Raw genomic sequence first — 26,963 nt, 5'->3', positions numbered from 1 at the left:
CTTGTAGTTGTAGGCTGATTTCTAACCTTCCTCATGATCAAGGATACCCCACGAGGTGAGATTTTGCGTGGAGCCCCAGATCTTTGTCGATTGACAGTCATTTTGTACTTCTTCCATTTTCTTACTATGGCACCAACAGTTGTCTCCTTCTCGCCCAGCGTCTTACTGATGGTTTTGTAGCCCATTCCAGCCTTGTGCAGGTGTATGATCTTGTCCCTGACATCCTTAGACAGCTCCTTGCTCTTGGCCATTTTGTAGAGGTTAGAGTCTGACTGATTCACTGAGTCTGTGGACAGGTGTCTTTCATACAGGTGACCATTGCCGACAGCTGTCTGTCATGCAGGTAACAAGTTGATTTGGAGCATCTACCTGGTCTGTAGGGGCCAGATCTCTTACTGGTTGGTGGGGGATCAAATACTTATTTCCCTCTGCAGAATGCAAATAAATTCATATACTTTCCACAATGTGATTTTCCGGATTTAATTTGTGATGTGCTATCTCTCACTGTTACCAATAACCTACCCTTCAATTATGGGCTGCTCATGTCTTTGTCAGTGGGCAAACTTACAAAATCAGCAAGGGATCAAATACTTATTTCCCCCACTGTACATATGGACTTTGTATTAATATAGATTACTTTATATAAATTACACTGATTACACTCATATGGGAGAGGACCAGTGACGGAAGACGAGCTGTTATGATTGGCCAGTTATAGTAGCACTTTCATATTATATTGCTTGCAGGTCTATGGGAGTGGCCCTCCCATACACTTTATAATTTATTTCCCCTTTTAGTTTACTATTGTGTGTCCAAGAGGGTTTTCTAGTACTGGACAATACCCTACAAACAGCAGGGACGGAAGGGAGACTGGTATCAGAGCGTCAGCTTCACTTATTAGAATTAGTGCCCCAGTATGAAAACTGATGCACAGTTAATGGACATCAGAAGAAAAGGTGGGGGGGGGGGGGGGAGATGGGGGCTCAATATCACATTTGATGTGCCAACAAAAAAAAAACAAAAAAAAGAGAACAGTAAAACCTCACTGGTCAGAAGTAAGGTTCTCACCATAGTCTGTAATCCCAGTGACAATCACTAATCAAGCTCATTGTGGAGGCTCTTACTAAGGCACCTCAAATATATGGAGTTTCCTGCTTCAGTTTAAAAAAAAAAAAGCCATTAAAAAGAGACAGTGGAATTCTGCTTACACTGCTTGTTCCTGTGAGCCAGGGGAAATGCAGGACTTTGAAGAGCATATCCTGTTTGTGTGCGGGGCAGAGCTCCAGAAAGTCACTTCTTCCCAATTGTCCAGTTCTATCTTTTACCTCTACCTTCTCACGCCACCATACGCAGCAGTTAGTATTTTCAAGTTATAGCAAATTATGAGGTGCATTTTTTGGAATGCAAAAAAAAAAAAAAGGGAGGGATTTTTTTTTTTAGTTACTTTAATTCAAAATGGTCAGAATAAAGTGCAAAAGCATTATGGTGTCCATTATCAACACTCCTACACAGATAACTTACACTCACTGGGTCCAATCTGGATTTTCAGGGGTATTACCCAAAGAATACTGCTGAAAATCTGGGCAGACCACCTCAGCACTGTCTGGTTAGTGCTGGGGCAGAGCCAGGAGTTAACCAGACAGCTATCCGGGTACCAGTATTGAAAATCTATGGGGCTCTTATAACTAAAGACAGAAAGAAGGCTTTCCTAAGTTAACTGGTACCTATCCGCGTAACGCCTAGGAATATTGGCGATGCACAAGTGCTAGTGTGCTAGTAGTAAGATAGGGGCCAGCACTAAACATCCAGGTCTGTGGAGTGGAGGAGTGGCCTAATAGTTAGTGCAGCGGGCTTTGATCCTGGCAACCTGGGTTCGATTCCCACTGCAGCTCCTTGTGACCTTGGACAAGTCACTTAACCCCCCATTGCCCCAGGTACAAAAATATAGATTGTGAGCCCTCTAGGGACAGAGAAAGTACCTGCATATAATGTGTACAGCACTGTGTAGGTCTAGTAGTGCTATAGAAATGATTACTAGTAATTCAGCCTGCAGCCCACCATCTTTTAAAATAAAAAGCCTGACTGCAACATGCTGAAAATGGTCCCCTTTACAAACAATGGAGGTGGGGGGGTGGTATTTTTTTTGGCTTATGATTACATTTTTTAAAGGTTTTATTTGCGTTCTTTGTAGAGCTCTACTGAACAGTATAGTAACATAGAAACATAGTAGATGACGGCAGAAAAAGACCTGCACGGTCCATCCAGTCTGACCAACAAGATAACTCATATTTGCTGCTTTTTGTGTATACCCTACTTTGATTTGTACCTGTGCTCTTCAGGGCACAGACCGTATAAGTCTGCCCAGCACTATCCCCGCCTCCCAACCACCAGCCCCGCCTCCCACCTCCAGCTCTGGCACAGACCGTATAAGTCTGCCTGGCACAGACCGTATAAGTCTGCCCAGCACTATCAACGCCTCCCAACCACCAGCCCCGCCTCCCAACCACCGGCTCTGGCACAGATCGTACAAGTCTGCCCAGCACTATCCCCGCCTCCCAACCACCAGCCCCGCCTCCCGATCTTGACTAAGCTCCTGAAGATCCATTCCTTCGGCACATTATAACATTTGGAAGAGATTATAATGGAGTAAAGGGTAAGATGGCCAAATAATAAGATCAAGTATTAGTCTATATTACATGATGAGGTTAAGAGACCACATATATGGCATCATTTTGAGGAAAGTTTATATTTTATTTACTGAGAATTTTGGCTATTGCTGATTGTCGTGTATTTATCTTACTTAACTGTGTATTGAACGTAATCTGCCTAGAACATCTGAAATAGTGTATTTTACTATTCAGCAGAATATGAATAATGATAATGGGAACTGAGCTTTAACATAACAAATAATAAAAGAAGCAACGTGAAATCAGAGAGCAAGGGAGGCCCTTTTAGTGTGTGCTAAAAATTAGCGCGAACTAACCGTGTAGACGTCCATAGGAATATTATGTGTGTTTACATGGTTAGCGAATGCTAATTCTTAGCACGCACTAAAAACGCTAACGCACCTTAAGTACAGCTTAGTAAACAGGGCCCCAAGTGTTTATTTCGGTAGGATTTAGCACTGTAGAGCCCCAGATTACTAGTATTTTAATTTCAATCATTATTTGGCAGAATGCATATGATGTATTTGGGGCTAAACTGAATCCGAACATTTGGTACAGCCCTAGTTCTCTGTGAAAATATCCGAAGCCACATATGAATTCACTTTCATATATGTCAACTTATGTATGTGGGGGGGGGGGGGGGGTTCTTTAATCCTACTTGTTTTTTCCTCTTTTTCTATCAGAATAAGGGGCCAACATACCACAGTTTTCTCCTCCTCTGTGGACGGGACGACTTCCCTATAAGGAAAGGCTGAAATGGCTTGGGCTCTTCAGCTTGAAGAAAAGTTGGCTGAGGGAAGATATAATACAGGTATATAAAATAATGAGTGGAGTGGAATGAATAGATGTGAATCGCTTGTTTACTCTTTCCAAAAATACTAGGACTAGAGGGCACACAACGAAGCTACAAAGTGGTAAATTTAAAATGAATCGGAGCAAATATTTCTTCACTCAACGTGTAATTAAACTCTGGAATTCATTGCCAGAGAATGTGGTAAAAGCAGTTAGCTCAGCGGTGTTTAAAAAAAAGGTTTGGCTCGCTTCCTAAAAGAAAAGTCCATAAGCCATTATTAAAATGGACTTGGCAAAATCCACTGCTTATTTCTGTTATATTTCTGGGATAAGCAGCATAAAATGTACTGTACTGTTTTGGGATCTTGGCAGGTACTTGTGACCTGGATTGGCCACTGTTGGAAATAGGATACTGCGCTTGATGGACCTTCAGTCTGTCCCTGTATGGCAACACTTATGGACTTATGTACAGATCAAATACTTAGTACACTTGACCCTTTGGGGGTAATTTTATAAAAAGAATGTTTGTAACATTTGTGAGCAAAACATGTCTGTTTTAGGTTTATTTTCTAAAGGCAACACAGGTGCTTAGACCTAGCACAAGTGGAAGCGTAAAAATATGGACGCAAACTGTGCCTCTAGGAATACTTATAAACAGTATGTATACATATACATATATATATATATATATATATATATATATATATATATATATATATATATATATACACACACACACACACCTATTTTTTCCAAAGCATTGGACAGCTGACTGCTCCCACCAGCCAGGAAGGAGCGGAGTCCCCCTGAATCTTCCCCTCACACACACACATACAATCACAGGTTGCAGTGGGCCCAATGAAGTTCACCTTGATGTTGTACCAATCACCTTTAAATAAGGAGAGGACTAGGCAGGACCATGACTTCCAGAGGTGAGGTGGCTACATCAGGCAGTGGACAGCTCTATTAGAAGTTCACCTCTGTGTGCATCCATGACTCTAGGAAATTTCTCTTAAGTTTCAAAGTGCTTTCTGCCCTATTGGCTCGAAGGAACCTTCTCACAGATGTGTTTGAGGGTGCCATGCCCAGCAAAAATAAAACAGTAATTACATGGCAAGGCATGGCCTCTATTATGAAACAACCAGGACACACACAAATTCTATATAGAACTACACATATTTATGAGAACACGTTAGTCTGCTGAGATGCCAAGCTAACATCCCACAACAGATTTTATTACAAGCCAAAAAACACACCTCATGTCCGTCCCCACCCATCAATCTGGTCAAATTAAGTACCATGAATCATCTTTCAATTTTAGCTGATGACAAACAGTATGGCAGAAGGATCTCAAATCAGCTTCAATTGCTGAATATGCCATGGTAACTCACCTTCAATCCTCCCAAATAAGCCACCTCTCAGCGTTTCTGATTTCATGTCTGCTATGTCCCACCCAGAACTGGTGGCAGTACATAATGCCTGGGCCTACCCAGCCCAGCACATCAGGCAAAGTGGAACCTCTTCAGAAACTTGGCAGGCTGACAATTTATTCATCAATTAAATGGCCAAATGATCTTTGTGGTCCACCACTGACTTCCTGAGCAATGGAGTTCTACCTGGCAAAGAAAAGCTGAGGTCTCTGACCAAGAGGGAATCCCAATTCCTACCCTAAAGCGAACCACATTAAGAGAAAGCCCCAGGATCAGCTTTTGGTCACCTAAAAGCACAACTTGCAGACAAAAGATGACCCTTCCACTAGTCACACATAAGTGGACCAAAGAAAAAGCACTGCCTAGGAGGATAACACCTTTCTGTATCACTGAAACTCAATTAAGGATCTCCACCACACTAAAAACAAGGAACACTGAAAATTCTGCAAGGATAAATGAGTGATCTTACAAGTAAATATGAACAGGAAAGCTGAGAGATATAGGTGGTTTTGTTTTCCATTTACCAGTAATTTTGGTCAAAAGACAAACACAAAGAAGAGTTGAATTAGCATAAGTCTGAAAAGCCTTAATGACTGGAAATACTGCTCATAACTTTGAAATATGTGCTAAATCATCCTTTTTTTTCTCTATCATCATATGTCCACTATACACAAACACAATTTTCAGTAAAAAGACAAGAAACTGAAGTTCTTAATTACTGTACACTTTTCCTGCACTTTTGAGACAGTACTATGAAAACATGATTATCCTCAACTGAGACTTTTTTTTTTATCTCTTGCCTAAGTATATTTTAAGGCACTCCTACTTTGCACTGAGAAATCAAAACAATCTGTGGCATGAACCTCACAATGCTCTCGAAAACTTATACTAGCTAACAAGTGTTACATGGTTTGTGTGATTAGCACAGTGTTACTCAGATGCATAGTACCTGGCCAAAGGATAAAGACATTCTCCACTACATAACATCATAAATTAAATCACAGCATCTTTCTCTCCCAACCAGTGTCAAACACTGCCTACTGCCCCATTCCCCCTTGAGTGCACATACACATGTTTTGATAACAGGCAGCACATGTACAAGGGCCTTTGCAAAACAGTCTTCTTTCTCCTCAAAGAAAAGCAATATACAAAAAAAAAAAGGGTAACAAGTGAGGGTAACCACATTCATCCACTACCACCAAACACAGGAGAATCTTAAACAGGTCCAGCATTCCTGCAGATGCCACTAAACTGTAAATAAACATAGGGTAATACACATGAAATAAAAAAAAACCTGCAGACACCCACAAGTCAATAATAACTATTAAATGCCTTTCCAATGTCACAAGGTTTGTGTTATGCTTACATACATTACTTAAAAACACAATTTTCAATAGTTTAATGTCTGGCTACACTCAGCAATGAAACATCCTGACCAGATAATCCATTCTGTATGCCTCATTGTCCTCAAAGGAACATGTGTCATCTTCAAATCTTAAAATTAACGGCAATAACCTATTTTAAAAAATCTTCCCTTTTCTCTGATATTAATAGAGTGTTCGACATTCACCAAAACGCATCATTTGTGTGCCCCCATGGAGATCTGTGTCAGTAAATACCACCATCAACACTAAAAATACATATATATTGCAGTAGTCATTTGAACATTTTTTTAAGTTAGCTAAGTGGAACCCATAAAAATAAATAAATAAAATGCACACCCTTCAGAAGGATTTCCCCTACCACAACATACAGCAGCACCACACCTTGATCACCAAGCCCATAACTAAGAACAAAATAATAATCGGTATATTAACAAAAAAAAAACTGTTTCCTACCTCTAAAGCTTCCAAGGAATTGAAGCTGGCTATAGCAAATCCATCAATTAAATCCTCTTCCTGGGAGCTGGATTCTCGTCTCCTACGCCTGGGAGGTCTGGCACTTCTGGCTGAAGCAGCCGAATTTTTAGAATTTGTGCAGTTTTGGCTTGCATTCTCCTTCCCAGGGCTCGCTTCTCTCTCTGAAGCCGAGGAAGGGCTGTGATTTCTGGCATCCCTGGCAGAAGCCTCCCTTCTCCTCACCCTGTCCCTCTGGGACCTTGATCTCCTGCTCTGCCTTATTTTCCCATCCATTTCCAAATCCTTTAAAAACCTCCCTTGCGAAGGGAGGGGTGGAAAAGCCCTCGGATCCAAGAAATTTATAAATCCACAGTAGATTCCACAAAATGACCTTGACTCGAACCCTAAAACGGTAATTAAAAAAAAAATCAAGTGTTTTAAAACCACCTCTTCTGGAAGGAAAAAAAAATAAACAGGAATAATCCAAAGGAAATTGACCCTTTAAAATAATCCACAAAGCCGAAATGCACGATCCGAAAGAGGAAAAATCGGGTTTGGGGAGGCTTTTTCCCCCCAGGTAGCAAATTCCAACCAAATATCACTTGCTTTCGAACTTTGTTACAACGTCGAGAGACAATTTTCCCAGATGCATGGCTTCAAACCCCACCTCGGCGGGTTCAAGCCCCCGGCTGCATCCTGGCTCTGTGGCAGAGCCCTGACATATTTGCAGATTAAATCCCGGGGAAGGGAAGTGGTGGAGGTAGAAGAAGGAGGGGGTCCACCCTTAGATATTTGTAAGTTTCATCAGTGAGCGGCTTGTCAATTCCCACCAGCGGAGAGCCGAGAGGCACCAGACGCTTCCCAGTCTGCTCCCTTCAAGCTTTTGTAATGATTTCGGAAGCCCATCCGCTCGTCCCAGAGCCCGATCCTCGGCCCAGCTCTTCACCGGTGCTTGGTCCTCCGTCGGATACTGAAAGGGCTGAAAAACGGGGGGGTCAGGGGAACGATCGGAGCCAGAGAAGGGAGAGACGGGGGCAGCCGCTCGCTGTCTGAATCGCACAGTGCAGCAGAGCCCGGAGCAGATAACAAGTGACGCACTTCCGGCAGCCTGGAATTAGCAGAGGAAGTGAGCCACTTTACAAAGAGTTTGCAGGGACTGGGAGCGCTGCTGCTCCCTTGTACTGGCCCAGAAAGGAGGGTGGGAGAGCTGTACCTCTTGCAGCAGCACCCCCCCCCCTAACTGAGGCACCTGGCTTCTGCCCACACTTTCATATTTTTAACATTTATTATTTAATTTTCATCTCAGATCTTGGGGTGTTAGTGCCATTTATTTTCAACAAAAAATAGGGGAGGGGAGGGGATATGGATGGCAGGTGGACTTACCTTCACCTAAGGGTAGAGTAGTGCGGTTTTCCTCTTACTCTAAAAGTTGGCACATGTACTAAGTTAATTACATTTTTAAAAAGTTTTTTTTTGTTTGTTTTATTGACTTTAAGGGAAAGGAGCTGCAGTGGCTTAAAGTACCGAGAAGTTAGGATTTTTGTGTGGGAGGGGTGTACTTTGAGTTTAGGGATCATTGGCCCTTTAAAATGGCATAGAGGCACTGGTAGCCAGTCACTGGGAGGGATAGAGTTTAGGAGAGGCATTACAAAAGGGGGATATATTGTACTTAAAAAAATTACAAATAAAACACAACAGGTCCCCTGAAATTTGTACGAGTGTATGAAAACACAAGGGGATCCTTTTACTAGGGTGCACTAATTAATTTAGCATGCACTAATAATTAGCATACACTACATGCTAAGAAGCCCATTTTATACCTATGGGTTTCTTAGCTTTTAGCACAAGCTATTCATTAGTGTTAGCACACCTTATTAAAAGGACCGCAAGGACAGTTCGGCCTGCAGGGCTTAAACTCTTTCAGATGGGGGGTAGGTGACTAATAGTAGGGAATGTGATGTCATCAATCTGTAAAATGTGATGGAGAAATGGAGGTTTTATTACAAACTGGGAAGAGGAGAGAATAATTATGTAAAGCTCCATGTTTTTTTCCCTCGGAAATATGGTTTTAGTCCATTTTATTACTTGATTAAAAAAAAATAAAAATAACAATTTTACATCAACATGCCCTTTTTGAGAGTTTGTTCATTGCAGCTAACTGTAAAAGAGGGCAAATGGTTCCTCATCTGCATATTGGTAGAAGTTCATAAGCCCAGTAAGGGACAGGGTAAGGGTAGGTATATTGACTCCTGAAATTAACTGTCATCCCAGGAAATTTTAGAGGTGACTATTTCTTTCTCTCTAACCTGACATCATTACTCTTCTCATTCCTGGCCAGCATCCCCAGCCTATGGGTATGCAACCTTCAACCCCCCTCCTGACCATCCACTGTGACTCCTTCCCTCCCTATCCACAGGAGCTGCTACCTTTCCTTTAACCCAACAGACAGGCACCAGTGCCAGAACCTATGGCCATTATATATCTATAAATCAATTTACATGAAAGCCACAATATACAGCTCATCCGAGGGACTTGCAGCAGCCCTGTACCACTCTCTCCACCAAGTACAACCTCAGCTTCTTAGAAGGAATGTGGTAACATGAGGGAGGTAGTTAGATAGATAGGGGCCCTTTTACTAAAGTTTAGCTTGTGCTAAATGCTAAGAGGCCCATAGCTATAAAATGCGCATTGTAGTATTTAACTCACACTAATTCTGTCAGCTACATAAGTATTGCCATACTGGGACAGACCAAAGGTCCATCAAGCCCAGCATCCTGTTTCCAACAGTTGTCAATCCAGGTCACAAATACGTGGCAAGAACTAAGAGGACATGAATTGAAGTTGCAAGGGGTCCAACTGAGGAATGATGTCAGGAAGTACTTGTTCACTGAGTGGGTAGTAGATATTTGGAATGCCCTCCCACGGGTAATGGAATTTAAAAATGCATGGGATAAACACAAAGGAATCCTGTATAGAAAGCATGGAACCAAACAAACATAGCAATTATTAGATGGAAACACCAGTAATTGGGAAGCAAAGTCAATGCTGGGCAGACTTCTATGGCCTGTGTCCTGATCATGGCTGGACAGGTTCAGCTTCAGTAGCTGGACAGCAAGGACAGTGCTTTGTCAAACTTCTACGGTCTGTGCCCTAAAAATGGCAAGGACAAATTAAGATCAAGTATATATATGTAGTATCACATCATACCTTATCTTGTTGGGCAGACTGGATGGACCATATAAGTCTTTATCTGCTGTCATCTACTATGTTACTATGCTTTAGTACAATGGATATAGTGGGCATGAAAATCTTTCTCATGCTTATTCATTAGGGATATCCTGAAAACCTGGCCTGTTTGCCGACCTCGAGAACTGAACTTGGACAAACCTGTAGTGAGGGAGAGAGACAGACAGACAGACTACACTTCCTCAGGGCCATATTTAAGATTTCTGGTTCCCAAAAGCAAGAGTAGAAAGAGCAGGTGTGGAGGAGGTTAGAATATCAGGTGGCACACTTTTAACTTTGGTATTTGGCACCTTGAAAATTTGATACCCTCATTCACTAGTTCTCAAACCTGGCTTAGGGGGGTGGAGTCACTGGCCAGTTCAAGTCTCTTTATTTTTTGATATACCTCCAAGGGTACAAGCCAGCAAAGCGGGTTACAATAAACAGTATAAAAGAAAAATCATTAAAAAGAAGTGAACTATTTGGAAAGCAATTCATTATAGACTGCAGAGGTGGTTGGGACACTCCATTCCTTGGTCACCAGTGTATTTCCTTTTCCACAAGAAAGTCCCAGGATTAACACCTTCTCAGGCCACTTAGATGCGGCATGCTATGAGTGCTGCCCAAGTGACCTTGGCAGCACACTGGAAGCAACAATCTGTTCCTCCACTGGTGAAGTAGCTCAACAAACTGGTATATTTGTTTAATGGAGTGTTTATTAGCAGAGTATTGAAATCAGCTACATAAATGGGAAGCCATTTGAGACCCTTTTACTTCTCATTGTTCTGCTTGAATATTACTTTCTAGGACCATGTTGGACTCCAACTGGGCAGGGTTTCTTGTGCTTCCTTGGCTAGATGAGGGATGGGAAGGTTTGGGAGGGGAAGTTGGGGGGGGGGGGGGTCATTTTCTTTACCACACAAAACATTCTGAAGTTTCAAAATTACATATGGTTATCCTTATCCTGTTGGGGCTGGAGGGGAAAACTGCTTTTTTTCCATTGCTGTATGTTTTTACATGCGTACTTTGGCATATAACACATTCTTGTTAGATGGCAGACTGTTTTTTTTTTTTTTACCTCCATGCTTGAACTATTACTAAAGACTTACAAATAAAAAAAAAAGAATAAGTGAGCAGAGTAGGAAAAAAGTGAGGGAGTACAGAAAGAGTTCATAGCTAATGGCTAATAGCTCAGTGTCCCATCCAGTAGAACCACATCAAGAGGCCATTAGACATATTTTCAGGATATCCTTAATGAATATGTATGAGACAGATTTGCATTTCTGTAACCGTCATTATATGCACATTTCACTCATGCGTATTCATTAAGGATATCCTGAAAACCCCGACTGGCTGCTGGTCCTCCAGAGGTATGAAAAAGAGTTGGATAGAATACACACACCCCTGTTTACTAAGCCATGTTAGCAGCTGTGGTGCGTTAATGCAGACAAAGCCCATTCACTTTGAATGGGTTGAGTCGGCATTGCTGCGCAGCACTAGCACAGCTGGGGGGGGGGGGGGACAGTCCAGTGCACTATAGTAAAAAGTCACTTTTATTCAGTGTTTTATAGTATCTAAGTAAATGTATCTAGTTACTGTATGTAAGTAAATGTTTTGTTAACTTTACTTGTAAACATTTGTTACTTTTACTGAATTTTGCCCATTTTTACTGCTTTCACTCTCTTACATCTGATGCTTGCAGTTAAAAGTAGAAGGTAAAAGAGGAAGCAAAATGTAAATGATGATTCCTCAGTAAACCAAATCAAACGGCAAAACCAGGAACAGGATTTTATTATTGCAAATCTTGTCACTCAAACAGTGGATCATCTCATCTTAACTTTTGCTGTTCAGTGAATATAGCTTGTAAGAACAGTGGAGTTACTTATGTTTGTTCAACTGGTTACTGGTGTCCAGCCAAAGAGAACAGTGATGAGTTGGGTCACTTTGAAGCAGAGATTACGCTGAAGCTGGTTGCAATTCTTGGTGAACAGATATGCCTCTACCACAACAGACTGAGGGTCATCCCATGGAAAATGATTAATCCAGTGGGCAGTCACCTCAAAGTGAAGAGTCTTTAGAGATGAAATCTGCTTGTCTGGCCTTAAGACTGAAGGGTTCCCACACATTTGATGTTCTTCCATCAGTTCACAAAGATATTCATAGTTTGCCATCACACAAAAATTGTTAGATTAACAACAGATGATGATTACAACTTGGTGAAAGGTTTCTTTGTAATTGGACAGCATCAGGGCCGCCGAGAGACTGGGCTGGGCCCGGAGCAAGGCCGCCCCTGGGGCTGCGCCCCCGCCTTCCCGAGGTTGTCATCATCGCCGCCCTCTTCCATCCACCATCGGGCCGGGCCCCCCTGAATTCAAATCATAGCGCCTCACCTCAACCTCGCTCCGTGTGAAAGAAGTGCAGCAGCGGCAGTTCGCCTCCCTTCGGGCCTTCCCTCCCTGTGTCCCACCCAGGGAGGGAAGGGCCGAAGGGAGGCAATCTGCAGACTGCCGCTGCTGCGCTTCTTTCACACGGAGCGAGGTCGAGGTGAGGTGCTATGATTTGAATTCAGGGGGGCTCGGCCTGGTGGTGGACGGGGGGGGGGTGCGGGTGGAGGGGACTGCGGTGCCGGTCCCCCCCTTGGAGGCCTGGGGAATTTTGTCCCCCCTGCGCCCCCCCTCTCGGCGGCCCTGGACAGCATGACAATAATAATGAAGAAAAAGATGAAGATGTAAGTGATGAATTAGACAGCACTACTTCTAATGCAGATGATAATGACAATAATGATAATAAAATGTTTCAGACAGAGATCCCCTTGATCAAATCTGCTGACCGAGTCAGAAGACATCAGTAATATTGCAGCCTGACCTGATTTGAAAGAACTTTTCATCAGACTGAAGATTCCATTTCCTGCAAGTGCAGTTGTTGAACACCTTTTTAGCTGTGCTGGATTCATGACTCGCACGCACACTCGCATGAGTGACAGTCATTTTCAAAAATTTAGTTTTGCTAAAAGCAAAGTGGATTGAATTGCAGAGCGGTATAGTTGTTGGGATAAAAACATTAACACTATTTACATTCATTGTAGTTCTTGTACTTTTACTTTTTACTCAAAAAGTGTTATATTAGGCAATAACTTTTTTACTTTCACTTAAGTAAGGACCCTGTTTACGAAGCCGCGCTGTAGGCATGCTAACAGTACAGACACCATAGGAATATATGGGCATCTCTAGCATTAGCGCATGCTACTACTGCTACTATTTAGCATTTCTATAGCGCTACAAGGCATACGCAGCGCTGCACAAACATAGAAGAAAGACAGTCCCTGCTCAAAGAGCTTACAATCTAATATATGGGCGTCTCTAGCATTACCGCATGCTCATTTTTAGCACACGCTAAAAACATTAGCACGCCTTAGTACACACTCCTTAATGTGTTTTTCATTGTATTTTTACTTTTAATTAAGTATTAAAATATACATTTATACTTTGACCTAGTACTTTGAACAATACTGCTTTTATTCAAACTAATTCGACATGGCCACATTTCAGCTTGCGCCTGCATCAGGGGCATAAACAAGATCTACAACCAAATCAAAATAAAAACATCAATAAAAGTGACTTTTACTATATTGCACTGGACTGTGTGTTTTATCCAACTTTTTTTCATACCTTTGGGGGGGGGGGTCGATCCTGCCTCTATTTTTCAACCTAGTCCTCAGGGAACCCTAAGCTAGTCTGATTTTCAAGATATCCACAATGAATATGCATGAAATACATTTGTATGATAAATCAAATATACAAAGTCCCAATGGTCCTCAATATACCAGGGTTAATAATATACTTCAACAACAGCAACCCAGCGCTCAATGTATATTTTTAAATTTTACAATTCCAAGTATGTGGGTACAACACCTTTTATAAGTCATGAAAGAGCCTCGGCAGTGACTCGTTTTACACAAGGCATATAACCTTATGGCTCGCCAAAATCATCATCAGCTCCAGCATCTCATGACTTTAAAATCCACTTTAATATACTTTTTATTATCTAATATCTCTTAAACTCTTGTCAACATTTCTTTAGAAACATATAAAATATATAAAACTTATCTGTTTCATATGCATTAAGACTGGAACCACGCCAACATGGGTCATGTTTTGCTATGCTGTTTCATGGCAAATAGTCCTTATATACCCGAGGGTGCTTAAGGAACTCGGAGAAGTTCTGTCGGCTCTACTGACGAACCTCTTCAATGCTTCCTTAGAAACTGGAGTGGTCCCAGTGGACTGGAGAAGGGCGGATGTGGTTCCTTTGCACAAGAGTGGAATTAAGGAGGAGGTTGGGAATTACAGACCTGTCAGTCTGACCTTGGTGGTGAGTAAGCTAATGGAAACGCTTCTAAAGAGGAGGATTGTGAGATTTCTTGAACTAAATGGAATGTGGGACCCGAGGCAGCATGGCTTCACTAGTGGCAGGTCATGTCAGATGAATCTGACTGTCTTCTTCAACTAGGTGACCAAACAGTTGGATGTGGAAGGGGTGCTTGATGTGGTATACTTGGATTTCAGCAAAGCCTTTGACACAGTTCCGCACAGACAATTGATAAATAAATTGAGTGCCCTCGGTATGGGACCTAGAGTAACTGATTGGGTTAAAAATTGGTTGAATGATAGGAGAAAGAGGGTAGTGGTAAATGGAGCTTGCTCTGAAGGAAAGGATGTTGTCAGTGGAGTACCACAGGGATTGGTCCTAGGGCCAGCTCTTTTTAATGTCTTTTTTTTTTTGTTACATTTGTACTCTGTGCTTTCCCACTCATGGCAGGCTCAATGCAGCTTACATGAGGCAATAGAGGATTAAGTGACTTGCCCAGAGTCACAAGGAGCTTGCCTGTGCCTGAAGTGGGAATTGAACTCAGTTCCTCAGGACCAAAGTCCACCACCCTAACCACTAGGCCACTCCTCCACTCCATTGTCTTTGTGAATGATATTGTGGAAGGGCTGTCTGGTAAGGTTTGTCTCTTTGCGGATTATACTAAACTCTGCAACAGGGTGGAATGGTACAGTATAGGGGGTGAAGTGCTTCAGTGTACAAAAGAAGAGTGGGACTTGGGGGTGATTGTGTCTGATGACCTTAAAGCTTCCAAACAGGTAGAAAAAGCGACAGTCAAAGCCAGAAGGATGCTTGGGTGCATAAAGAGAGGCATGACCAGCAGGAAAAGGAGGTGATAGTGTTGTTGTATAAGTCTCTGGTGAGGCCCCATTTGGAGTACTGCGTGCAGTTCTGGAGACCGCACACCTACAGAAAGATATAAATAGGATGGAGTCACTCCAGAGGGCGGCTACAAAATTAGTAAGCGGTCTTGAACGCAAAAATTATAGGGACAGGCTTATGAACCTCAACAAGAGAGGAGGGAGAGAGGAGACATGATAGAGACGTTTAAAAATCTCAAGAGCATTTATGTACAGGGAGAGCCTTTTTCAAATGAAGGAGAGCTCTGGAATGAGGGGGCATTTGACAAAGTTAAGAGGGAATAGGCTTAGGAGTAACCTAAGGAAGTATTATTTCACAGAAAGGGTGGTGGAGGCATGGTATGGCCTCCTGGTGGAGGTGGGGGAGTCTAGGACTGTTCCAGAATTTTAAAAGGCATGGGATAATCATGTGGGATCACTTAGGAACAGGAAGAATTAGGGGTTACAGAGGATGGGCAGACTGGATGGGTCATATGGCCCTTATCTGCCGTCATGTTTCTATGACACCATTGCCTTCATTGTATGCAAATCTCTCTCATCATGTGCATTAGAGAGATCCTGAAAACCCGACTGACTGATGGTTGCCCGGGAAAGGTTTGAAAAGCACTACCCTAGATAGTTGCCTATGTTGTCTATGCCTAAATCCGGGCCAGTATTTGTTTCAGGCCACTGCATCACTTCAGTCTGCACCACCCACACATAAAAGCTGCCCAACTACTCACTAGCTCACAACAGTATAAACACCAAATCCAATTCTGGCCAGAACTGTGCTATAGACTTTCATACTGATAAATAAGAGCTGCAATCTATGCTACATCTAATGCCAAAAACAGAGATCAATAAAACTCCCACAGAAGAAAGAGTATACAAAACCTCAGCAGGTTCCAATAAGTGTGAATACTTGCAGCAAGAATGGACACATATCATGAATGACAATATTATAATTTAAGTGGGCACCTTTCGGGGGTCCTGAACCTTCTACCAAAAAAACATTTTAACACAATTTATTGTAGGGTATGACTGTTGCAATATAAGCAGATGGACACTGACGCACTCTATGTGTAGAAGACATGAGAAAGTATTTATTTTAAACTGAGTTTTCTGTAAACTCACCCGTGTTTAACATTCTAAAACTTCTCTTGGCACATTAACATGGTGTTCCTGAGAAGAATAAAAATCATTCCCTTACCTTAGTGGCTGTTTTGTGACTTTAGGAATTAAGGTCTGCTATCAGATATCAATTCAAATACCTGACTTTACAGATTTGTTTTTCATTTTATACCCTAGATCCCCCTTTCAACTTCTGGGCAAATAAAGCAATGGGGTAGGGTTGACCCATCAATGGAGCTCTGTAGACGGTGTTAAAAGATAAAGGCAGGGTTTCCCCCTCTTAAACCCCTGGCACTGTGTGTGCAAATCTCCTGCAACCTCAATACACTGCATTGCACCAGAGTGACATGAAGAAGGCAGCATCTATCAAGACAAGTGCTCCAGAGGGGATCTTCCTCAATAGCCCCTTCCTTATTTATTCCCCATCCAACCATTCAAGGTAATGGAGGACTAGGGAGCAATTGCTGAGCCCACGATTTGAGAAACTTACAGTACTCTCCCTGTAATTTTTATTAGCATCTATAAAGTTTGATACAGCGGGTAAGCAGGATCTGGGGGAAAGAAATCTACAGTTAAAATCCATCCAACATTTAAAAAAAACTAATCTTTAGCTGATCACAGGAGTGGAAGAGCAGAAAAAAAAGCCAGGCTTCCACACGTGATTACAGAAAAGTGCAGTGGCTCATGTTGATAGACTCTCTATAAGAGATTGTTTTAGCCAGGAAAACAAATTATCTTTATGAAGCAGAAACCATGGAGGGCTTAACACTGACAATAAAATAAACACTTGTGCTCTAAGTATTAAAGAATTAATTTAATTACAGACCAATCTTATTAATCAAATGTGTCAGTTTTTTTTTTTTTTTTTTTTTCAACCAACCAAATCACTTTCACATTTTCAATAACAAAAAAATACATCCCCAGTCGTTTTATGGATCACCTGGCTTTGTAATATCTGTAATATCCTAATAGGAGGCAAACCAGTCCTTTGCACCTCTCCAGTGCTCCAGTCAATGCCTCACAGCACAGCATCCTCTCTGTTACCGGAGTAGAAGGAATTATCACAAACAATGAGGCAATTTCATTAAACTTCCATATTTGGTTTTCACTTTTGGAATGCCTAAGTCCTTTTGGCTGTTCATCTAAGATATCGTCAAATCAGGTCCAAAGTCTATAATTTCAATGGATCAAAAACATGCCCTACCTACCAATTAGTTCCAGCCCAGTGCTTTCATTTGAGGTTCTTCCAAACTGTGTTCCACTAGAAAGAAAGAAAAGAACCAAATTGGAAAAAAAAAAAATACAAATTCCAAGTTGTAAAAACAATGATGTGAATTTCCACTGGTACCACAGAGAAGGAGTGAGGTTCATTATTGTCATGATATGCACAAAACTAACAGCACAGTTTACTTCAATTATTATTGCCAAAAAGCATACTCAAGAATGGTGTCACTGCAATCCCTCAGTTAGTATTGTAAGTAAGCTGAGCAGTTAGCTTTCTGTTGCTTACTACTATTTAATTATGCACAAAACTAACCCATTTGGAGACATTGCCCCTGAGAGAAATTACTTTTTCATGCTATCTAGTGGTAGAAAAAAAAAATAAAAGCCACAACCTGGCTAGTGTCTGTGATGTCACATCCATGTCTTTGTGCCCAGTGGAAGTAATGGCAGGACATAAAATATTTTTTTTTAAAACAGATCTTCTTAAGAAGACTGTAGCTTCTATATTACATTTAGGAGAATCCAGGTTCCACCCTATAAAAGTCATCACACCATTTCTTAGAAACAGAGAAACATGACGGCAGATAAAGGCCATATGACCCATCCAGTCTGCCCATCCTCTGTAACCCCTAATTCTTCCTGTTCCTAAGCGATCCCACATGATTATCCTATGCCTTTTCAAATTCTGGAACACTCCTTGACTCCACCACCTCCACCGGAAGGCTATTCCAAGCTTCCACCACCCTTTCTGTGAAATAATACTTCCTTAGGTTACTCCTAAACCTATTCCCTCTTAACTTTGTCATATGCCCCCTCATTCCAGAGCTCTCCTTCATTTGGAAAAGGCTCTCTTCCTGTACATAAATGCCCTCAAGATATTTAAACGTTTCTATCATGTCTCCTCTCTCCCTTCTCTCTTCCAGCATATACATGTTGAAGTTCATAAGCCTGTCCCTATAATTTTTGCATTCAAGACCGCTTACTAATTTCGTAGCCACCCTCTGGACCGACTCTATCCTGTTTATATCTTTCCGTAGGTGCGGTCTCCAGACCTGCATGCAGTATTCCAAATGAGGCTCGCTCATCAGTCAATCACTTACCACATCAAGGCAGGCGAGGCACTCCATTATGCTGAAGTATAACTTGCAGACAGGAGAGAGTCAATGAACATTCCAACACCATACGAAAAGGTCAAGACAATCAGATTCTTTCTTGTTAATATCCCACAGGGTGGATCATGTAGGAAGACTCATTTCATAAGTGCAACAATACATTCAGGGTCAGCTGCATGTTCATATAAGGACAGTCACATGTCTTGGTTACCTCGAGGCACATGTCTTTTTCAGTTGTCTGAAGATGTAATCAAGGCATTTGGTTACCCACTAGGAAAACATCTTATCTTCTACTCAATTCATCACTTGTAGAGGATTAGCCTAATGGTTAAGGTAGTGGTCTGGGAAGTGGGTTAAATTCTCCTCTGTGGCTCCTTGTGACCCTGAGCGTCACCTAGGGACCCTTCTACAGAGTGGTGGTAAGCCCAATGCGGGCTTACCACTCGATCTTCTGGGACTACCGCTGGCCCAACGGCGTTGCCAGCAGTAGTTCTACCCTGAGTGCGTGCCATTTCCGGGGGAAAAAGAAAACTCCCAGAAATGGCTTGCGCAGTGGTAACCAGGCGGTAATTGGGCATTGCTGCACGTTGCCAGTTACTGCTGGGTTAGCGCAGGACCCCTTATTGTCACCTCAATGGGTGGTGGTAAGGGCTCCCCACCAGATGGCCATGCAGTACTCTTACCCTGTGGCCATGTGTGTCTGGGGGCTTTTTAAACTACAGCAATAAAAAGGAGCCTGACACGTGGGAAAAATAGCCCTTGCCGCTAATGCTGGGACCTTTTTTCCCACAGCTTGGTAAAAGGACCTCCTAATCCTCCATTAGCCCAGGTACATAAACTTAGGGCTCCTTTAACAAAGCAGTGCTACCAATTAGCGTGCGCTGAATTCGAAGAAGCTCATTAGAGTTGAATAGGTTTCTTCACATTCAGCACACACTAATCAGTAGTGCTGCTTTGTAAAAAATGCCCTTAGATTGCGAGCTCACTAAGGACATAGAAAATACCTGAATATATGGCGCCTAAAAAAAATCGGCATTGAAATCAGTGCCGACTAAGCGTATTCTATATCTAAGCGCTGATTATAGAATAAGCTTAGTTGATACATCAGTGCCTAAAATTACGCGCATCCATTTACACCAACAAAAATGTGGTGTAAATCCCAGCACATAGCTTTACGTACACCGGGCCATATTCTATAACTACACACATAAATTTCAGAACGCCCACAAAACAGCCATTTACCTGCCTGTAACCATGCCCCTTTTTGCCTGCATGCGTTAGAAGTTCAGCGCACTAGATACAATTCATAAAGTTCATGAGGTTCGGCAAAAGTAATTCAACACACAGCTACTCAAAAGGTTACGTATCTGGATATGCAGTGTAGATAAACCGCTGGCCCTACAGAGCTCCGTTTTGGAAACTCCTTAATCAGGAACCCCGGTATCCAAAAGTATGAAGAGGAGTTGCATTTTAACAGCCGTTAACTTTCCTGTTGAATGATTTTCCAAAACAGAGCTCTGTAGCACCAGCGGTTTATCTACACTGCATATCCAGATACGTAACCTTTTGAGTAGTTGTGTGTTGGATTGTATCTATTTTGGGGGACACCTGATAGAACTGTGACAGTAGTGGATGCATTTTAGATTTGAGACTAAACATTTGCACTATCAAACATGTTACACTTGATCAAAGGTTCATTTTAGGATGTATCCAAGCATGTAATGAGAGTCCTTTTGAGCGTGTTCATTGTATTGTATTGCCCATGAAGCTGAGGGTGTAGTTCACCACGGCTTGGATAACTGAGAGGAGCCATTTATCACTTTAATTATTTTGCTGATTTGTACATCCCCTACTAGCTTTGATTTTGCTTGCAAATTATAAGTGGTAAGCATTTTGGTTGTACCACAGAAAGATGGCACAACCAAATCCGCGACCCTTTTTAAGACTTGGCCAACTGTTAGACTCGGTTGCACAAGCACTTAAAAAGCCCCAAAAGATGGTCACCAAACCACTGGTTTTGTTACACAAAAAATAAGAAGGAAACCTCACACGATGTTCTTCGCCATACTACTGTCCTTATTTTTACAGCGCTACTGGACATATGTGGCATTGTACAATGGTGAAATTATTCAGGTATAAGGTTCTTCCCACAAACGCTTACACTCTAAGGTACCCGAGAGAACAGGAGGTAAAGTTACTTGCTCAAGGTCACAATTTCAGTGGTAGAACTGGGATTTTAACCCTGGCTTTCAGCCAACTTCTGTAACCATTAGGCCACTTCCCTTGCCCTGCTCATAACTCTCCTTACAACAAGGGTCATACAGAAAGAATCCCAGGGCAAATAGGAAGGATAAGGACAATCCCATTTGAATGAAAACTATTACAAATACATAGGGATGCCACACCTACGTCAGGCGTTCACCTATAAACTCTAATCCCAAGTAACAGGCTTCGTATCCATTATCTCTGTCTGTAATAGCTCCATAAGTGTCACATATAAGTGTGCAATAATTATAATATATTCTGAGATTATAGACCAACAGTCACTACATGAGAACAAAATTAGCACTGTTTCACTTTTTCAAAAGGGGAGGATCTGAAGGAAACATTTGCAGCTATGGATGGGAAAATGTAAGACATGGGAATTCATAAAGCAAAGCAACTAATTCCAGCAATGTTTCATTCTAATGAGGCAGATATTCTCACCCAACAGGATTCTATCCTGTACTTAGCTCCGTCATTAATCTTCTGAAGAGGTTTTGCATAGCACATGTTTGACACAGAACTAGATCAATAATCATCTAGGCCTTTCTGACCTGCAGTGCCAGGGGTCAAGGTCTGGCATTTACCTCTTATCCTTTCCCTAGATTTTATTTTTTTTTATTAGTTAGCCTGAAAAAAACAAAGTGACTGCCACTAAATTTGTAGTTTTGAATTGTAGAAGCCTTAGGCACTGTTTACACATATAAAAATATCAGATCTACTTATGTAAATTGGTATATACATTTAAGTAGTTATTTCAGAAAAGGTTTTACTTATAAACAGAGATGGCACCACGCAGAAATTTCAAGAGGCTGTGCTCTGGGCAGTCCTTCAAAATATCTTTGAAGTTTTTTTTTACTATTTAATCCAGAGAATAAACAACAAAAATCAACACACCTGTGTACAATTGTTCCTTTTCCAGGAATAGAACATTAATGCAACTCTGAACAATAATTTCTCCTTTTCCCTCTCTGCCCTATTAGCCTCCCCAGCCCCCCCCCCCCCAACTCATAATTGTCACAAAAGTCAGGAATCGTGAGCCCTTGCCTTGGGCCACTACCGGTGACCGGCAGCAGCAGGCGAACCAGCCAAACAAGGATCTAAGCTGGAAATGGACAGGACTAGTACAAGTAGGACCAAAATTGAAGCGGAAGACAGGCAGAACTGGAACAGCAGGACTGGAGCTGAAGCTGTAGGCAGGAAGGACTGGAACAACAGGACTGGAGCTGAAGCTGAAAACAGGCAGGACTGGAGCTGAAGCTGTAGGAAGGCAGGACTGGAACAAGAGGACTGGAACTGAAGCTGAGGGCAGGCAGGGCTGGAACAGCAGGAATGGAACAAGCAGGACTGGAACTGAAGCTGAAGGCAGACAGGGCTTGGAACAAGCAGAGCTGGAACTGAAGCTGAAGACTTACAGGAGTGGAACAAGCAAGGTTGGGATTGAAGTTGAAGACAGGCAGAACAGGAAAAAGCAGAGCTGGAACTGCAACAAACACACAGACGAAAACTCATCTGAAGGCCTCTGTTGCAAAGGCAAAGCAGGAAGGTTTCTAAGCGCTTTATAATGGCATTTACTGATGATGCCACGAGTGAGAATGAGGCTTGGCAGCAGGAACACCAGAGCAAGGCTTGGCTGCAAGAACACCACAGCGATGCTTGGCCATAGGAACACCAAAGCAAGGCTGGAATGCTTGAACATCAGAACAGGACTGGAATGAACTCTGGAACACGATTGGGAAAAGGGAGGAGGCAGTCTACAGCAGCCACAGGGCCTGGTCACTGGAAGGAGAGGTGAGTGTAGACCCGGAGCACGGCCACAACCGTGACAATAATCTTCCCCATTCCTATGCATGAACATGCAAATATTACTACAGTACATCAACGTTCAGTCCTGGACATGCAGGAGATACTAGTCCAGTCCTATACCATAATCCCTTCTCCTCCATTTACACCCATGCAAAAAGCCTCATGGTAGAGCCATGGCTCTACTGCAAAATTATTGCAGCAAAACTACTGGTGGTCTAGTGACCTCTTTGGGACAGGAAAGAGCCCCCTATTTCCTGCCTGGCGCCTCTGCAGACTGTCTTGCTCCTGGCACCGCTTCAAAATGGCTGACAAGAGTTCAAACAGCGGCCTTGCAAGACTTCTGGTGTGATTGGGTAGTGCCGTGTGCTGCCTGGTTACCGCTGGGTTAGTGCGGGAGCCCTTACCGCCACCTCAATGGGTGGCGGTAAGGGCTCCCCTCCCCGAAATGGCCCCGCGGCAAGTGCTTCACTTGCCACAAGGCCATTTCTTTAAAAAAAGAAAGTCTACTTTTTACCCACTGCAGTAAAAGTGGGCCTCGGTGCGCATCAAAAACACACACCAATGCCAGTGCAGGCCCCCTTTTGCCATAGCTTGGTAAAAGGAGCCCTTTGTTATTTCCCACAATCAAGTTGGTTAAACAACTTTCAGCTTCAATTCCATATCAAGCCGCAACAATATGGAATTCTCTTCCTTCTGTCCATTATCTAACTCATTTATGGTCTTTCCGTAAACAACTGAAGACGGGTTTATTTAAAAAAAAAAAGTGAAATGATTATATTTGGGGTATTGTTTTTAGGTTTTGTAAATTCCCAGATGATTATTCTAGTTCTCTTTTAACAAGTTATCCGCATGGAACTGAACAGGTTATTGTGGAATAGAAGCTCTTGATGTAATATAATGTAAAGAATACTCACTGTCTCTGTTTTACGCCGACACTCCCTTTTCTACCTCAAATATACTTCCTGCAATCTATCTAACGCCAATCACAACACACTTCTGCTCTCTCCCTTACCAGGCCAAACTGTAATATTAATGAGATAGTAAAAGGGCCCCTTAAAGAGCACTCCATTTACTAAGGACATAGACCAATTATAGACATTACCTCGCTGAAGCACCTTTTAAAGCTGTAATGGGGATACAGAGAGGGGCATTTTCGAAAGAAATGTCCAAGTTGTGATTTGGACGTCCTTGCAAAATAGCGAAATCCCGGGGCGGGGAAACCTGTATTTTCGTAACAAGATGGACGTCCATCTTTCGTTTTGAAAATTCCATCAGAGATGTCCAAATCCTTAAATTTGGACGTCCCTAGATCTGGACATCCCAAGACATGGATGTTTCTGACTTTCGGCAATTTTCGAAACCAAAGACGTCCATGTCAAAAACGACCAAATGCAAGCCATTTGGGCGTGGGAGGAGCCAGCATTTGTAGTGCACTGGTCCCCCTGACATGCCAGGACACCAACCGGGCACCCTAGGGGGCACTTCAGTGGACTTCATAAAATGCTCCCAGGAACATAGCTCCCTTACCTTGTATGCTGAGTCCCCCAAAAACCCACTACCCACAACTGTACACCCCTACTATAACTCTTACAGGTGAAGGAGGGCACCTATATATGGGTACAGTGGGTTTGTGGTGGGTTTTGGAGAGCTCGCTGTTTCCTCCACAAATGTAACAGGTAGGCGGGGGGGGGGGGGGGTATGGGCCTGGGTCCACCTGTCTGAAGTGCACTGCAGTATCCACTAAAACTGCTCCTGGGACCTTCATACGCTGTCATGGACCTGAGTAGGACATCTGAGGCTGGCAAAGAGGCTGGCACGACATATTTTTAAAGATGTTTTTTGAGGGTGGGGGGTTAGTGACCACTGGGGGAGTAATGGGAGGTCATCCCCGATTCTCGCTGGTGGTCATATGGTCATTTCGGGCACCTTTTTGTGCCTTATTCGTAATAAAAACACGTCCGAGTGAAAATGTCCAAGTGCTCGTCAGGGACGTCCTTTTTTTTCGATTATGGGTCAAAGATGTCCAAGTGTTAGGCACGCTGAAGTCCCACCTTTGCTACGCCTCTGACACGCCCCCTTGAACTTTGGATGTCGTTGCGGCAGACTGCAGAAGGAGACATCCAAAATCAGGTTTTGATTATACCGATTTGGACGTCCCTGGGAGAAGGACGTCCATCTTCCGATTTATGTCGAAAGATGGACGTCCTTCTCTTTCGAAAATGAGCCCAAGAGAGAACTTAAAAGTCACAGGGCATAGGATAAGGGTTTTATCTGCTTTTTAGGAGACTTTGAACAGAAGAAATGTTTGGGAAGGACCATGGATTAAAACAAGTATTGCTCTCTTACTTCACAATAATAATTTTTAATTGATTTTGGCTAGGGAAGCAGGAGGGGAATTCTTAATAGTAAAACATGGACTGGACATTATCCACTTCTTTTGTTTTCACTTCCATGAAACCACTGGGATTCTGCTGCACCTTTCAGCTACCATCTCTGAGCTGTAACTGGGTCCCTGAGCTAGGGCTGTCTCCCTGCACATCTCACTTGTGATCTCTCTTCAGATACTGCAAAGAAAACACTTACATGCTACTAGCTCTTCCTGTGGTGCTGTTTCTGAAAACAGCAGTGTTAGAACTGCCAAACTTTGTGCCGCAATCTTGTGATATCAGTAAACAGGAAACCTGAGTATACAGGAATATTTGCAAACAGGATGGTCAGTTTTTCTTAATGTAACAGATTCCCACATCATGAGAAGCAGCAATGCATGAAAAGTTATTGCCCGGGGCAGCACTGATGTCCATAGTCATAGGCGCCGACTCCGTGGGTGCTGTGGGTGCTCGAGCTCCCCAATATTTCACCCACCGGAAGTTCGTTCCCACCCTCCCTCCTCCCATCGAGTTCCAGGCCCCCACCCTCCAAATTTTAAAAGTCATCTATTTTACCTCGTCTGGGTTAGGGTGGCAGCAGCGGTAAAAAGCTTGCGGGCTCGGCTCGGTGCTTAGTTGTTTTCCCTTCTCTCTCTCTCAGCTCTGGTCCCGCCCTCATTTCCTGTTTCCGCAAGGGCGACACCAGAGCTGAGAGAGAGAGAAGGGAAAACAACTATGCACCGAGCCGAGCCTGCATGCTTTTTACCGCTGCTGCTGCCGTAACCCCGACGAGGTAAGATAGATGGCTTTTAAAATTCAGAGGGAGGGGGCCTGGAACTCTAAGGGAGGGAGGGAGGGAGGAAGGGAGGGACAACGACCCTGGAACTGGGAGGGAGGGAGGGAGGGAGGGCGGACCCTGGAACTGGGAGGGAGGGAGACGGAAAGGAGAGAGAGAGAGGGGAGGGAGGGGGGGCCTGGAACACGGAGGGAGGTGGAGGGGGACAGGGAGGGGAGGGAGGGGGGACAGCGGAGAGGGGGAGGGGGAGAGGGAGGGGGACAAGGGGGAGGGGGGGAATGCACCACCTGTAAAAAAAAAAAAAAATCAGCACCCCCAATCATTTTGAAAACTTGGCTCCTATGTCCATAGTAATGTGCCATCCTTAGCACAAATGGATATCTTTCAAGAGGTTTCCAAATTAGTTACACCTCTGCTCATCAGGCCAACCCTGTTCTGGTTTATAAATAAATCAAAATCCAATAAATAATTAAATAAATACCATGGTCTGTATGGATTACATAGACAACTGAGGATTTAACCTCCACCCCACTACCTCTAGGGTGAGATCTAAACATTGGGAGCCCTTAAGCAACAGGGGGGGGGAGGGAAAAGAGGATGCCCCTAAAAATGATCAAAGAGTGCAGTGCAAAATACCCTTCTCCCAGAGATCATTGACAGATGTGCAGGGGAGCAAAGGAAGAAGTCTTCTTTTCCACAGAAATCATCAGTGCAAGGGCAGTCCCCGCCTCAAATACTCCCCTTCTCCCTTACCTCTGGCCTTGCCATCTTTTCTGCAGCTGGCTACAGCAGCAAACTTGCAGAAAATTCACCAGGGGACCTCTGAGCTGGCATGCAGTCACAGACCCTGCAATGCCCCACCCCTTCCTCATGACTAGGGTTACCATATTTCCGGATTTACCCGGACATGTCCTCTTTTTGAGGACATGTCTGGGCAACCGGGCGGGTTTTGCCAACCTGCCCGTTTGTCCGGATTTCTGGACAAATGGGCAGATTGCTAGCCTCCCCTCCCCTTACTTACTAGTGCTCTGGTGGTCTAGTGACCTCTTCCGCCTTCGGGGCAGAAAAGAGCCCCCTCTTTTCTGCCCGG

At 43.2% G+C, this 26,963-nt stretch overlaps 1 protein-coding gene across 12 annotated transcripts in view; it reads right to left on the bottom strand.

Moving 5' to 3' along the window:
• FBRSL1 (fibrosin like 1) overlaps positions 1-7,788 on the bottom strand; it is an 808,371-nt gene extending 800,583 nt beyond the window's left edge. For all 12 annotated transcript variants that reach the window (XM_030220293.1, XM_030220286.1, XM_030220296.1 and 9 more), the window contains exon 1: positions 6,727-7,788. In XM_030220293.1, coding sequence (XP_030076153.1) covers positions 6,727-7,020 — 294 coding nt within the window. In that variant the 5' untranslated portion in view covers positions 7,021-7,788. The remainder of the gene's footprint in view (positions 1-6,726) is intronic.
• Positions 7,789-26,963: the final 19,175 nt, after the last annotated feature.

The sequence above is a fragment of the Microcaecilia unicolor genome, chromosome 11 (assembly GCF_901765095.1).
Source record: "Microcaecilia unicolor chromosome 11, aMicUni1.1, whole genome shotgun sequence".
Taxonomy (NCBI): domain Eukaryota; kingdom Metazoa; phylum Chordata; class Amphibia; order Gymnophiona; family Siphonopidae; genus Microcaecilia; species Microcaecilia unicolor.
This window is presented reverse-complemented; position numbering and strand designations above follow the sequence as displayed.